This window comes from Triticum aestivum, chromosome 6A, assembly GCF_018294505.1.
Source record: "Triticum aestivum cultivar Chinese Spring chromosome 6A, IWGSC CS RefSeq v2.1, whole genome shotgun sequence".
NCBI lineage: Eukaryota > Viridiplantae > Streptophyta > Magnoliopsida > Poales > Poaceae > Triticum > Triticum aestivum.
Window position 1 is genome coordinate 589,698,460 of NC_057809.1, and position 13,179 is coordinate 589,711,638.

Consider the following 13,179-nt stretch of genomic DNA (forward strand, 5'->3'; position numbering starts at 1 on the left):
CCCACACAGTAATAAAAACAATCCTATTTGACATACAGTGCGGCAAATAGATCGACGTAGGCATAAGGCCCCAATGACTGGGCCACCCATTTTTTTTGTGTTTTGTTTTTATTTTTATTCTTTTGTTTCTTTTGTCTTTTTGTTTCCTGTCCCTTTTTTATTTTCCCATTCCAAAACTATTTTCCCCTTTTTCCGAAATTCGAAATTTTCAAAAAAAAATGTTTGGCATTTATAAAAAACCTATGAATTTCAAAATTGTGATCCTATTTGTAAAATGTTTGCAATTTTGTTATTCCATTTTTTTCAAAATGGGATGAAACAATCATTTCAAAAGAATATTTTGGTTCTTTAAATTTTGTTCAATATTTAAAAATTGCATTTCAAATATGTTATAAAATTTATAATATTCTTATTTTAGTGAGATGTTCAAAAATTGAAAATAATTTTGCATTAAAAACATTTTCTACTTTTTTTTCTTATAAATGTTCAAAACATGCTCCTATTTCCAAAAAATGTTCATAAATTTATTAAATGTTCATATTTTAATAAAAGGTTCATGCTTTTAAGAAATGTTTGTAAATTTCAAAAAAATGTTCTGTTCAATTTTTTGTTGGTGTTGTTTTAAATGTATAGAATTTCAAAATACTTCTCATAATTTGGAAAATTGTTCGCTTTGCCAGGTATGTTTAGCAGCTCATACTTCTCATTATTTTTTTTTTGAAAATTTGGAAAAAAATGAATAAATGTTTCGAATATGAGATTGCAATATATTCCTATATATTCACTCTCGTACTGGGCATGCTCTGCATTGGTTAACATGACGTGTTTGTTTGTGTGGCTAGGAACATGTGATCGGGGTTTTGAGGCCGTGCGTTCGATCACTCCCATACTTGGACTGCTCCGCATCTGGCATATCGAGCTTATTCGGCTTGTTCAGAATAAGGGACACCATAAATTATTGTGGATGGTAGCTTCCATGTGCCAATAAAAGAGAGTATGCTGGTTAATTATAATTGAAGGAAATTGTGGGCACGTGCCAATAAAAGAGAATATATTGGTTTGGCTCTAATTAAATGGTGCCGTGTTGAACTAAAGAATACAAACATTTGGGGTCATGATCCATTCTTATATTGAGCCAGATGCATGTAATTTTTTATCCCGTTGCAATGCACGGGTATGTGTGCTAGTATAGATAAATTTGGACTCATTTATGACAGAGATTTCTTGCCAAAAATATTAACTCTGTCCAGCAGTGGGCACTGTCAAGGTAATAATAGGAATTTGCTGAACCTAATTGAATGAAAGCGGGATGGTATCCGATTGAGAACCTTCTCTAACTAAATGGGCTTATGAACAATCAACATCAAATAGTTCCAAATTAACAGATGTTGTTTTATGAAAATACTGATTTAAGAATTTGATGAATCTATAATTCTCTACATAATCACTTAGTGAATTTTATGAATCTATAATTTTCTACAGATTTAAGAATTTGTACATCCCCTTTTAGTCCAAATTAAGAAAAATATGATTTCTGCTATGATAGTTTCCACAATAGTTTGGCCCTTGAGACACTTCCACTGTATGCATGTGTGTTCCTTTTTTTCCAGAGATATGCATGTCTATTGATCATTGTTGGAATTGGTTCGACAAACTGTGTATATGTGACAAATTTACTAATTTTTTTTGACTCGTCTACGGCGGGCTTACGCCGGCCTGAACCATGTATTACTCAACTGTAGCGGAGACATAAAAGAGGATACAGGGGGTTGTGGGAGAGATAGAAAGAAAACACTGAAAAGAAAGCAAAAGGAAAATATTCATGAAGGTTGAGTAATATACTGATCCAACCTGATAATATGACTAATCCATACAGTGGATATGCGCCAATGCTCAAATTTGAAAAATGAAGGATTCAACTTTTTTTGAATTATTATGGGTGAAGTCGCGAGCATGCCCATCAATCGTAAAAGTATATAGTTCGACTTAGTCGTAGGTTCCGTAGTAGTCTTGCCTTGGCTCTGCTGCCTCTCCTCTCTGCTCATTGCTGGCTGTGGCTGTCCCATCTCTCCTAGAGCTGCTGCTGCTGCTGCACTTCTTCTGAAGCTCTTCTCAAACCCGTTGCTGCAGTTCTTCTCAAACTCCAACCAGTTGCTGCTTCTCTCTCTCTCTCTCTCTCTCTCTCTCTCTCTCTCTCTCTCTCAATTTTTCTGTAATCATGTGAACCATTGTTGTGCGATTATATGTTTTGTGGTACCTTCTGCAAAGTGCTAGCACCTACATGTTAGCCAAAATTTTCTTCTAAATGTCATGAGGCATGAGCTACAAATTTTCTCAAGAATGATAAGGCATGCATGCAATTTTAATAATACTCTTTTGGCTCTCATTTATCTGTTGCCATAGAGCATTATACAATATAGAAGAGTCAATCAAACATAGCTCTTTGAATATCGGACAAAATATTGGTTTCGTGATTTATTTATAAGAAGATTCTTCTATGTATTTAGTTACATGATTTTAATTTGATCGTCTTCTTTCAACTTTTTTTTGCCGAGTATGATATTTCCTTAGGTTCACCTTGACCTTCACTGCCCGTGTAAGAGCTTAAGTAAATTGATGTCGTATCATCAGAATCTGTAGCCTTGCACAGTTTTTCTTGCATGCACTGAAATCCCTCTTTGTCACAGGATGAATCAGAAACTGAAGATGATGATCCCATGGACACAGAAGAAGCTTCCTCTGTCCTCATCGCTGCACTGCAGTCTTTCAGCCAAGCTCTGGTGTATGATGACGAAGAAAAAGATACAGTGAGTCCGTGACAGAGGTAGATGTCTTCTTGTGTCCTACCCTAGAGGACAGGGGCTCTCTCATCAGCAAAAATAGCTACTCTGGATACGCAGATGATGATCGCAAGAGACTGTACCTTATGGATAAGTAAATGACTCTGAGGTCTACATGTTAAGTATAGAAAGAAAAACCTGACGACGACAAGTGTACTGTGGGGAGCTTTGCTGCCACTTCTTTGCCAGCCGGAGTGGCCTGTTTTTAGTGATGATCATGGTGTACATGCGTGTATATGTTGTGTTCTGATAGACTGTACTACAAGATTTTCTTGAAATTGGTACTTCTGTTTTTGTATGCTATGAAGAGCGTATGTGTATGCTGGTTCCGTGTACTCTGTTTGTACGTCTGGTTGGCAGGAGATTAAGCAATGGGCGAGGTTTCGTATCTTCTCAGGAGTTGCTATACATCTTGCCGTGCATACTCAGCTTCTTTGGGTCTAAGGTATTTTCTTTCTTTCTTTCTTTCTTTCATGAAGAGGTTAAGTCGGAGGAGAGGACCCGGATCCCGGACGGCGCGCTGCTTTGGTCCCAGTCCACTCGCCATGTTTGGGTACCCAGCTCGGCCCTGTGCAGGTATTCACCCACCTCTCCACTGCCCCTGTAAGGACCTCCTTGATCTTGTACCTATTCAAATCAAAATCCTAGCAAATACACTTCAGAGCAAGGTACTGTTGTAGACCTCCTTCCAATCCGTGATGACCCCTAACCAATACATGTGCAGCCATTGTCCGTTGCTAATTTAATACACTTCAGAGTAAGGTATCAGAAATAGTACGTGCATGTTGCACAGAGATGTTATTTCACATGCATGAATTCTAATTTAAGCTTAAAGTTAGGCATGTCTAATCGCACACACCATAGAATTTCCTTACTGTTCACTACATCTTTTATCTCCAATTTGGGTAGAGTCTAAGTGATAACTCTTTAGTCTGATTTATCTTCAAAAGTTTGCTAGAGGCTGACCTTCTCGGTTTTCTTCAATATTTTTTTGGAGTGCAACAGTATGAACTGGTTTCCCCATCAAGGTTGTATTTTCTTTTCTTTGATAGATTCTATAGTCATGTACTTCCGTTTCATGTTTCCATGTTTGCCATTATATGTGCCTTTCTTGCTGAGCTCTATTTGGATGAACTTTTGTTGATGTGTGATGTGGCTACATGGGCATGAATGGACATTTTGGACAGACCTGGTTTGAGATGTCCTTTTATGCTTGACTCAGGCACTCAGCTACGTGTGGTCTTATGAGACATAATCTCTGTTAAAAAGTATTTGTAATTACTAGCAGCATTCCATAATTTGTATTGGGTCGTCCCGGTGTCGCAACCTAGGAAGAACAAACAGGGCCGGTCATCCCCATAGATAAAAACATTGTCAAGCCTTACTTTTTGCAAGTTGCCTTGTTCTGTTTTTTTAGAGGAAAGATAGCAATTTGAGTCATTACAGTTCTGTTGCACGAACACTGCTAGACCGCAGTGTGTCAAGATCCTAATTGCTACACTCAATGGTTACATTGACCTTATTTCTGAAGTTTGCAAAAATTCTATTACAAAAATATTGCATAATGGCACGTGGAGCAATTTATACTTAATATTTCGCCCGATGCAACGCACGGGTATTTGTATTAGTTGAACCAGTGCATACCTAGTAACGTATGAATAAGCCACAACTTCGCTCCTCCTCCTCCAAGAAAGAAAGCTATGGCCGACGCCGCCGCAGATCCGCCTCGTCTCTGGTGGCCCTAGGGCCATGTGGGCGCGGTGGATCCTGCCAAGGGCCGGCGAGAGGGCTCCGTTTTTAGTCGTTTTTACTGTCTTGTTAGGGTTTGTGTCCTGCTCAGGAAGGCGAGATGACGGCGGCTCCCTGAAGATGGCATAAAGGTCTCACCGCCTAGCCCCTGTTCCGGCGGTGCATCTAGCATCGTTGGTGGACGTGTGGAGGTGTGTCTCAGGCGGATCTATCTTTGGTGGATTTGCTCGGATCTCGTCGTTGTTCGTCTACGTCCGCGTGTCTTTGGGTTGAATCCTTCCAACTTACGTTATTCTTCATCGACGGCGGTTGCTGTTCTGGTGCGCTGGTCCTATGGGGCCTTAGCACGACGACTTCCCGACTGTCTACTACAACAAGTTGTGCCCGACTCCGGCGATGGAGGGGTGATGATGGCGGCGCGCCTTCGGCTCGCTTCAGTGCTTGTAGTCGTCGCTATGTGGTCTACGGATCTGAATGTAATTTTTATTTTTGTTGTTCGTTGTACTGCCATGATTGAAGATGAATTGATTGAAAGTTTTTCTAAAAAAACCATTAACGCATGAATAGCATAGATTTTTTATATATAAAAGATCGTGTTCCTTCTGGTCTGCTTGTAGGCCAGCAGGCCTTGTTCCATCTGAGTACGTACGTAGGGCTCGTGAGGCATGTCTCACCTAACCATTATTAAAGGAAGAAAGAAGCCCATTAGCCATTAGCCAACCACAATCAGCCCAGCTGCCCGGGTAAGGCACGATGCGTTGACCATTTTTCCTCGTGTAACGAGGCCATCGTAACTAGCGCGTACCTAGCGAGCTCGGGCAAGTGCCCGTCGCTGGGCGCTGGCTCCGCCACTGATTGCAATCTTGTCCTCCAGATGTTCTATCTATCTAGAAAGAAAGGGAAGAAATCCATCTTTTCCGCCTCCGATCCTACTGATTATCGGAAAATAAAACCCTCAGATCCTACCGATCGAAGGAGGAGGAAGAGGAAAGGGATGATGACATATAATTAACCAGTAGGTTTTGGTGTTGATGTTGGTGTTGGGAGGAGGACCGGCCAGGGTGGATGCGATCGATCATGCCGTCCCGAACACCAAGACCAGCGCCTTGGCCTCCCCGCGTATAGTCCAAAGTGTACTATCACCAAGTCCGCGTACATCGCTTGTGGTGGAACGACGGAACCATTGGAACTATGACGTCGGCGATGAACGTGACGATCGATCTCTAATCTTGCACTACGGCGTCTACGAAGAACATGCAGCTTACGGCGGTACTACCATCAATCAATACTACGTATTACGATCTTGTTGTTTAAACAGATGATGACATTTTTATTTTGAGATTTGAACACAGTACAACGCAAATGCCCACATACACGCACATGCACTCTCACATGTGATGAACGCTTAGAATACAGGACTCCGACAGGTGTAAAAGAGGCAGGTGATCTTACACATACACGTTTAAGTGATGGTCTCCTCCTATCCCAATCATGGACACCGCCAGGACTGCGAGGGCTAGCTTCGTCGCCCTACACATGCCATCGCCTCGACCGCCAGCTTATAGCGTGCCACCATCATCGCTCCTCGCGCTACCTTCCTCTGCTCTTTCCTCGCTGAATCCGATCATGTCATGTGTCTGCTCTGCCTCCTAGTACCACTTGGCTAACGATCCTTTGACCTTCCTGCTTTGCTCGGTTCACTCCCTTAATACAATTGTTGCTGCCCTTAACATCACTTGCGTGTTGATTAAACTGCTCTGGTCCCGTAGTCCATATACGGAACTCAACCAACGACGCTGGTTCATTAGTCGGTGCGGGCAACATGTAGAGCATGGGATGCCAACAAACACACCGTAAAAGAAGATTACATCGGATAGAACTTCAAAAATATCGAGGAGAATATGGTATTGAATATCAAAGAGAGCGAAGAAGCCACCTAGCTACTAGCTATGGACCCGTAGATCTATGGTGAACTACTCACGCATCATCGGAAGACAGCAAGGATGATGTAGAAACCCTCTGTGATCGATTTCCCCTCTGACAGAGTATTGGAAAAGGCCTTCGGATGGGATCGCGGAAGAACAAAGACTTGCCGCCGCGAAAAAAGTGTTTCGGGTAGCTCTCTGTTGGTTCCGGAATATTTGTGAATTTATAGACCTAGAATTAGGTCAAACAAAATTGCATGAGGCCCACGAGCTAAGGGGCTGCATCTATCCCGAGGCACGCCCTGTGAGCTCGTGGCTCTCTCGTAGCTCTTCTGGCCTCCTCCTGAACCTTCTAGATCTTCCAACGAGAAAAACAGTACATGCATCTGAACCGTGTGCTACTCTTCAGACTAGATAAGCCCAACGCCCCAACCTCAACCACCTTCACTTACGAGGACTCCCGACACCCTCGTGTCGGCGGCACCACCTTGGGCAGCTGCAGATTCGCCCACCTGCGCCATACAAGACAATGATGGCTGCATCAACGCCGTGGTGCAGATACACCAGCCGAGTAGTACCTTATAAGGAGGATGAGTTCTTCTGCTAAAGAATCTCCTATGATTAACACTGTCATCATAAGGTATTACAGACAACGATGCACACTGTCCTCTAGCCTCTATAACCTACTACCCGTTAAATTGATTTCACTCATATGCATGTAGTTAGATTGGAGTTGTACGTTACTAAGTGCGCATTAAATTCATTAAGCTACGCGTGAAGGGCGGCCAATCAGCTATGCCAGGTGGCACAAGCTGGTTGACCGTGGTGAAAAAGCTTTTAGGATATTATTTTTAGATAGAGGTAAGGATTTTTTTAAAATATTTTTTCTTTTTAGATGGAGGTGATGCCCCATATTTTTTTTAAAAAAATGAAGGGCTACGCAAAGTAGCGCTAGCTGGTAGGCTGCGTTGATGATTTTTTATTTCTTTTGTACTTTTTTTCCTACATGGAGGTGAGGATTTTAAATTTTTTTTAGATGGAGGTGAGGACTACATGTATTTTTTTAAATGAAAACATGCGCACAACTTTCTCTCAAGCGGCGTCACCGGGTGGCGCCCCAACCGCTAGTGTTCTTCATAGGTGTTCATTTGCATTAGTGCTTTCAACTATTGAGTCATGCTCCGTGTATCCTTCAAGTCAGTAGGTCTATTTTTGTATTCCTGATTCCTTCATATTCATTTGCTACACTTAAATACTTCTTTAGCTTTTTATACTAATCTTCGTCATTGTTTGATAATCTAAAAGGAGAACTTCTCGCAGACAGGAAAATTCTATTTCTTGCCAAGGTCAGTCGAATTATCAATGTATACACATTGTTTATATCAACCAATCTGTTTTAGCAGATTGCACATATTTGCTTCAATTGTTAAAAAGGCAATCTAAGCAAGTTTTCATTGTGTTGTGTTCAAACTTTCTAATATTATTGGAACAAATTTACTACTAATTGGTGCTAATCTCAGACAACTTTTAATTGAAGAATCTCATTTTTTGGGATAGACATGTTGGGAATTTAGGCGCAAAAATAATAATATGGTAAATGATCCTTAAGATTGTTTATTACTATTTTTCATATTTTCTCTCTCTATGCACATCTCTACTTATTTTGGAGCAAATTTTCACATATCTACATATTTTGGAGCAAATGTTCCGCAACAACGCGCAGGGAATTATCTAGTTTCCTTAGTGCTTAAGCCGGCTTTGCCCCCTTGTCCGATTAGGATAGTGAACACACGATGCCCGCGGTTCTAACTTTTATGTTTTTTTTTGCAACAACACTTGTCATGTTGTTTCTGATGTGGTAATGTGAAGGATATCAAGACGATGAAGTTTGGTGACGTCGTCAAGTGTGGGGTGGGAGGAGGGGAGGTGGGAGTCTTGACGAGTCATTGGGTTAGGGGCCGTGATTCTTTTTCTTGCTATACTTCCTCCGTTCACAAATATAACATGTTTTTAATATCTTAATATATATGGACTACATACTGAATGAAACGAGTGAACAAATACACTAAACTATATATATATCCTATTCAAAAAGGATAGGACATTTTATATTTGTGAAAGGGAGGGAGTAGTATTTATTTATTATGCGTGTATTTCATGGTAGGGGTATCAAGCAAACACACGATGCGATGCAGGCATCAGGCAGATATCTACCTAGCTAGAACTGGGCCAAAGTCTGACTTGTGGAGGCTTCTTCTCCTAAAAAAGTCTCCGAATTTGCGTAGAACGGACCTCCTCTTCCTCTGCTTCATGGCATGCTCCAGGCCACCGTACTGTCTCCCGTCATCGAAGTGGTCGAACTCGTAGTAATCGTCCATGGCCGCCGCCGCCGCGGCGGACCTTAGCTCCGCGAGGTTGCTGATGGACGCGAACATCCGACGATCCTTCCGGCTCGCGGCGGCCATCACCCTGCCGGAGTCCAGGAACGCCGCCGCGCTAAGCTTCCCATGCGCATCGGTCTTCCACTCCTCCAACAGCAGCCCCGCAGCGCATGCCTTCTCCCCACTGCCGGCGCCACCATCGGCCGTCTTGGTTGCCTCTGTGAGCTGATTCTGCAGATCCGTGGCACGCCCCTGCGCGGCAGCCTCGCTGGCCTTGAGCGACTCGTTCTCCAGCCTCAGGGACTCCATGGCGTCCTCTTTCCCGGCGACGGCGTCGCGCAGCTTGGAGTTCTCGCCGCTGGCGAACTCGAGCGACTCGCTGGCCGCGTTGGCCTCCTCCGCCGCCCGCTCGAGCGCGCGCCGCAGGCCGTCGTTGTCGTGGTCGACCGCCCGGTGCATCTCGGCGAGCTCGGCGTTCTCACGCCGGGCGGCGGCGGCGTCCTCCTCGGCCGCGCGGGCGCGTGCGAGCAGCGCCTTCTCCCTGGCGCGCCAAGCGGCCGCGGCCTCCTTCCAGTCCGACATGACGCCGTCGAGCTGCTCGGTGGCCGACCACAGGTCCGCCTCGTTGGCGCGCAGCAGGCCCTCGAGCCGGCCGGCCTCGGCGTTGGCGCGCTCGAGGTCGGCCTGCGCGTCGGAGAGCCACGTCTTCACCTGCTTGGCCTCCATGGTGACGGCGGAGAGCGCGGCGGCGAGGTCGTCGGCGGCCTTCCGGGTCCTCTCCTCGGCGGCCAGCGCGGACCGCAGCCTGGCCCGCAGCCCGTTGATCTCCTCGTCGACGCCGCCGAACATGAGGTCCCTGACGCTCCACTGGCCCTGCTGCGCTGACCCCGCCTGCCGCAGCGTGGCGGTCTCGAGCTTGGCCTCCTCGAGCGCCATCTTGGCCTGCTCCAGCTCCTTGGTCTGGCTGATCAGCGACTCCAGCATCTTGGTCTCGGTCTGCTTCGCCGTGGCCACCTCTCGCTCCAGAAGCCACACCCGCGCCGACGCCGGCGACGTTGGCGTGGCGCCGTCGCTCCGCGGCTCCATGAGGTCCTGGAGTTGGAGTGCGTCTTCCTTCTCCAGTTGCGCTGCCACTATCTGCTCCGTCATGTCGCCACTGCTGCTGGCACGCTGCATGCAGTGAGCCCATACGTAAGTATTCAGAATGTTTATGCGGCATGCAACTCTGTGGGCACGCACCTCAGAAGATTGCATGGAGTACGTGGTGGTGCTGGTAGCAAGGACGTGCTGCGCTCGTGCGGAGGCGTGGCTTTGGAACTGGAAGCCGGAGGAGTCCTCGGCCCAGCGCCCCACGACCCGGATCTGCTGCACGGCGAATATATACCTAGTCGTCAGATCGATCGGGATGCCCTCCCGGCCGGGTTCAAAAATTTCTCCGGGGCCAAGAATTGTAATGATCTAAATACACTCATTCGAGTAACAAGTAACGGACGGAGATAGTAATACTGTGAGCAAATTGAAGAACTGACAGCCAAACCTGAAATGCAGCGCTGTCTAGCGATCCGGCAGCCCACCTCGGCCTGGATGGCAGCATCAGGCCGCGCTCGGAGCACCACTGGAGCTAGCCGGGAACTGCCAGTGCAGTGCTTCCTTGCACCTTTGTCAGAAACCGGTCTAGAGTACACCAGATTTATAGTGGATCACGCACGCACGCTAGACAAAAGAATACTGCTCGGGGTGTGGAGCAGGTGGAAGAAGGAAAGAGACGGCGGGCTTGATCTGCACCGTCGCGTGCGATCCCACGCCAATTTACAATGCCGTGCGCGCGTAGGGTGTGACGGGTGTACAATGACGAGTTTACTTTTTTAGCCGTCCGCAACTTCTTAACCGCCCGTTATCATAACTACTCCGTTCGGAATTACTTGTCTCGAATATGAATGTATCTAGAACTAAAATACATCTAGGTACATCCATTTCTGCGACAAGTAATTCCGAACGAAGGGATTACTACTCTAGATTATATCATAACTACTTTAGATATTCTACTCACATGAAAGGGCCAACGATCAAGGATGTGATGCCTATGGCCGCGGCAGTTTCAGGCGGTCCAGTAGCAAAGCAGTCAGCGTGTAAATTATTTCTCAGCCGACGTCGCTCCTAATGGTCACCATGACTGATGTGTCGGGCTGCCATTGATTGGATCGGCAACTCGTGAGTTGAAAAATAATTATATAGCTTATGGATTTCTTTTACTTTTGTCCCGGTATGCTTGTTTTATTTTACTATCATATCATGAGAATGCAGAACTAGTAAACACATTTCTTTTCCAAGAGAAAGGCTTAAACCAATCTCTCGAGGGAAAACAACACACACACACACACACAAAACCCCTGCCCCGAACCTTTGTGGCCGTGCCGCTCCTCGGGGCAAGGCGACCTGGGTGGAACTCTTGCCCACTATCAATCGCCATCGAAGGGTGTCGCCAAGCAAAGCTCACATGACATCATCGGCGATGGGGCTGTTGTTTGGCTTTGTGGCGTAGGTCAGGTGCCATGATCCATATAGGGTTGCGGCGGCGTTCTCCAACGAGCTACTATGCAGGCTCGACATAGGGGCAATGGCAGGTGTCAACGTTCAAGGCGGTTGCAGGAAGTGATACCAATATGTTGTAGATGTGTTGCACTCATGCTGAAGGCAGTGGAATGTGCCTTGGCGGTGATGGCTAGCATGCACACGTAGGAGCCCGTAACCCGAGGCAATGGCCCCGGATGGGGCTGGTGGTGTACGACGGTGTAGACACGTCGACATTGTGGGCTACGCAAGGGGAAGACCGGAGTGGGCATCATCCTCGGGGCAAAGGTGATGCGGTCGCGCAAGGCTGTTGTGGTGGTGTCGGCCCCATGGTGTGACAATGCACCCTCACTCGGATCTAGCTAACGATTGAGGACTCATTTGGTTGGGGCACCGGCCCTGATTGTAGATAGTGGTGGAGGTAGTCGTGGGCATTGCCCTGCGACTATGTTGATCCAAATTTGCATGGGCTCCCGTGCAACATTGGGAGCTCGACGGTTGTCCATCGGCTATGACACGTCGTGTGCTAGGTGTGTGTATCGTGTTAGGCCGATTGGTTCAGCGCAGAGGCGGCTGGATGGTCTGGGCATGATGGCTCGAGCTATGGTAGGCTCCTCGATGGTTGTGACAGCGTTCTTAGAAGGAAAGGCGTCCCACCCATCCGCTAATGTCACTACTGTTGGGGAACGTTGCAGAAAACAAAAATTTTCCTACTCGTTACACCAAGATCATCTAGGAGTTCATCTAGCAACGAGTGATTAGATGCATCTACATACCTTTGTAGATCGCGAGCGGAAGCGTTCAAAAGAACGGTGATGATGTAGTCGTACTCGACGTGATCCAAATCACCGATGACCAGCACCGAACGGACGGCACCTCCGCGTTCAACACACGTACGGAACAGCCACGTCTCCTCCTTCTTGATCCAGCAAGGGAGGGAGGAGAGGTTGAGGGAGATGGCACCAGCAGCAGCACGACGGCGTGGTGTTGATGGAGCTGCAGTACTCCGGCAGAGCTTCGCTAAGCACTATGGAGGTTGAGGAGGTGTTGGGGAGGGAGAAGGAGGCAACCAAAGGCCAAGGCGTTCAGGCATGAAGTCCCTCCTCTCCCCCACTATATATAGGAGGGCCAAGGAGGGGTGGTGCGCAGCCTAGGAGATCCAATCTCCTATGGCCGGCGGCCAAGGGGAGGTTTCCCTCCCCCCCAAGGCACCTAGGAGGTGCCTTCCCCTCCTAGGACTCTTTCCCCCTTAAACCCTAGGCGCATGGGCCTATGTGGGGCTGGTGCCCTTGGCCCATTAGGCCAAGGCGCACCCCCTACAGCCCATGTGGCCCCCCGGGACAGGTGGACCCACCCGGTGGACCCCCGGGACCCTTCCGGTGGTCCCGGTACAATACCGATAACCCCGAAACTTGTCCCGATGCCCGAAACAGGACTTCCCATATATAAATCTTTACCTCCGGACCATTCCGGAACTCCTCGTGACGTCCGGGATCTCATCCGGGACTCCGAACAACATTCGGTTTACTGCATATACATATCCCTACAACCCTAGCGTAACTGAACCTTAAGTGTGTAGACCCTACGGGTTCGAGAGACAAGCAGACATGACCGAGACGACTCTCCGGTCAATAACCAACAGCGGGATCTGGATACCCATGTTGGCTCCCACATGCTCCACGATGATCTCATCGGATGAACCACGATGTCGAG

General features: G+C 46.9%; 1 protein-coding gene across 2 annotated transcripts; it reads right to left on the minus strand.

Annotated features, from left to right (window-relative positions):
• Positions 1–8,516: 8,516 nt before the first annotated feature.
• On the minus strand, positions 8,517–10,638 carry LOC123128751 (WEB family protein At4g27595, chloroplastic). Of its 2 annotated transcripts, none has more exons than XM_044548846.1 (3): positions 10,433–10,638; positions 10,135–10,257; positions 8,517–10,065 (listed from the first exon to the last, which is right to left on the minus strand). In XM_044548846.1, the coding sequence occupies exons 1-3, from the start codon at positions 10,487–10,489 to the stop codon at positions 8,725–8,727; spliced, it is 1,521 nt and encodes a 506-aa protein (XP_044404781.1). In that variant the 5' UTR covers positions 10,490–10,638; the 3' UTR covers positions 8,517–8,724. The 2 variants fall into 2 exon arrangements, with proteins under 2 accessions (XP_044404781.1, XP_044404780.1); XM_044548845.1 differs by having other exon boundaries at positions 10,135–10,260; positions 10,433–10,590.
• Positions 10,639–13,179: the final 2,541 nt, after the last annotated feature.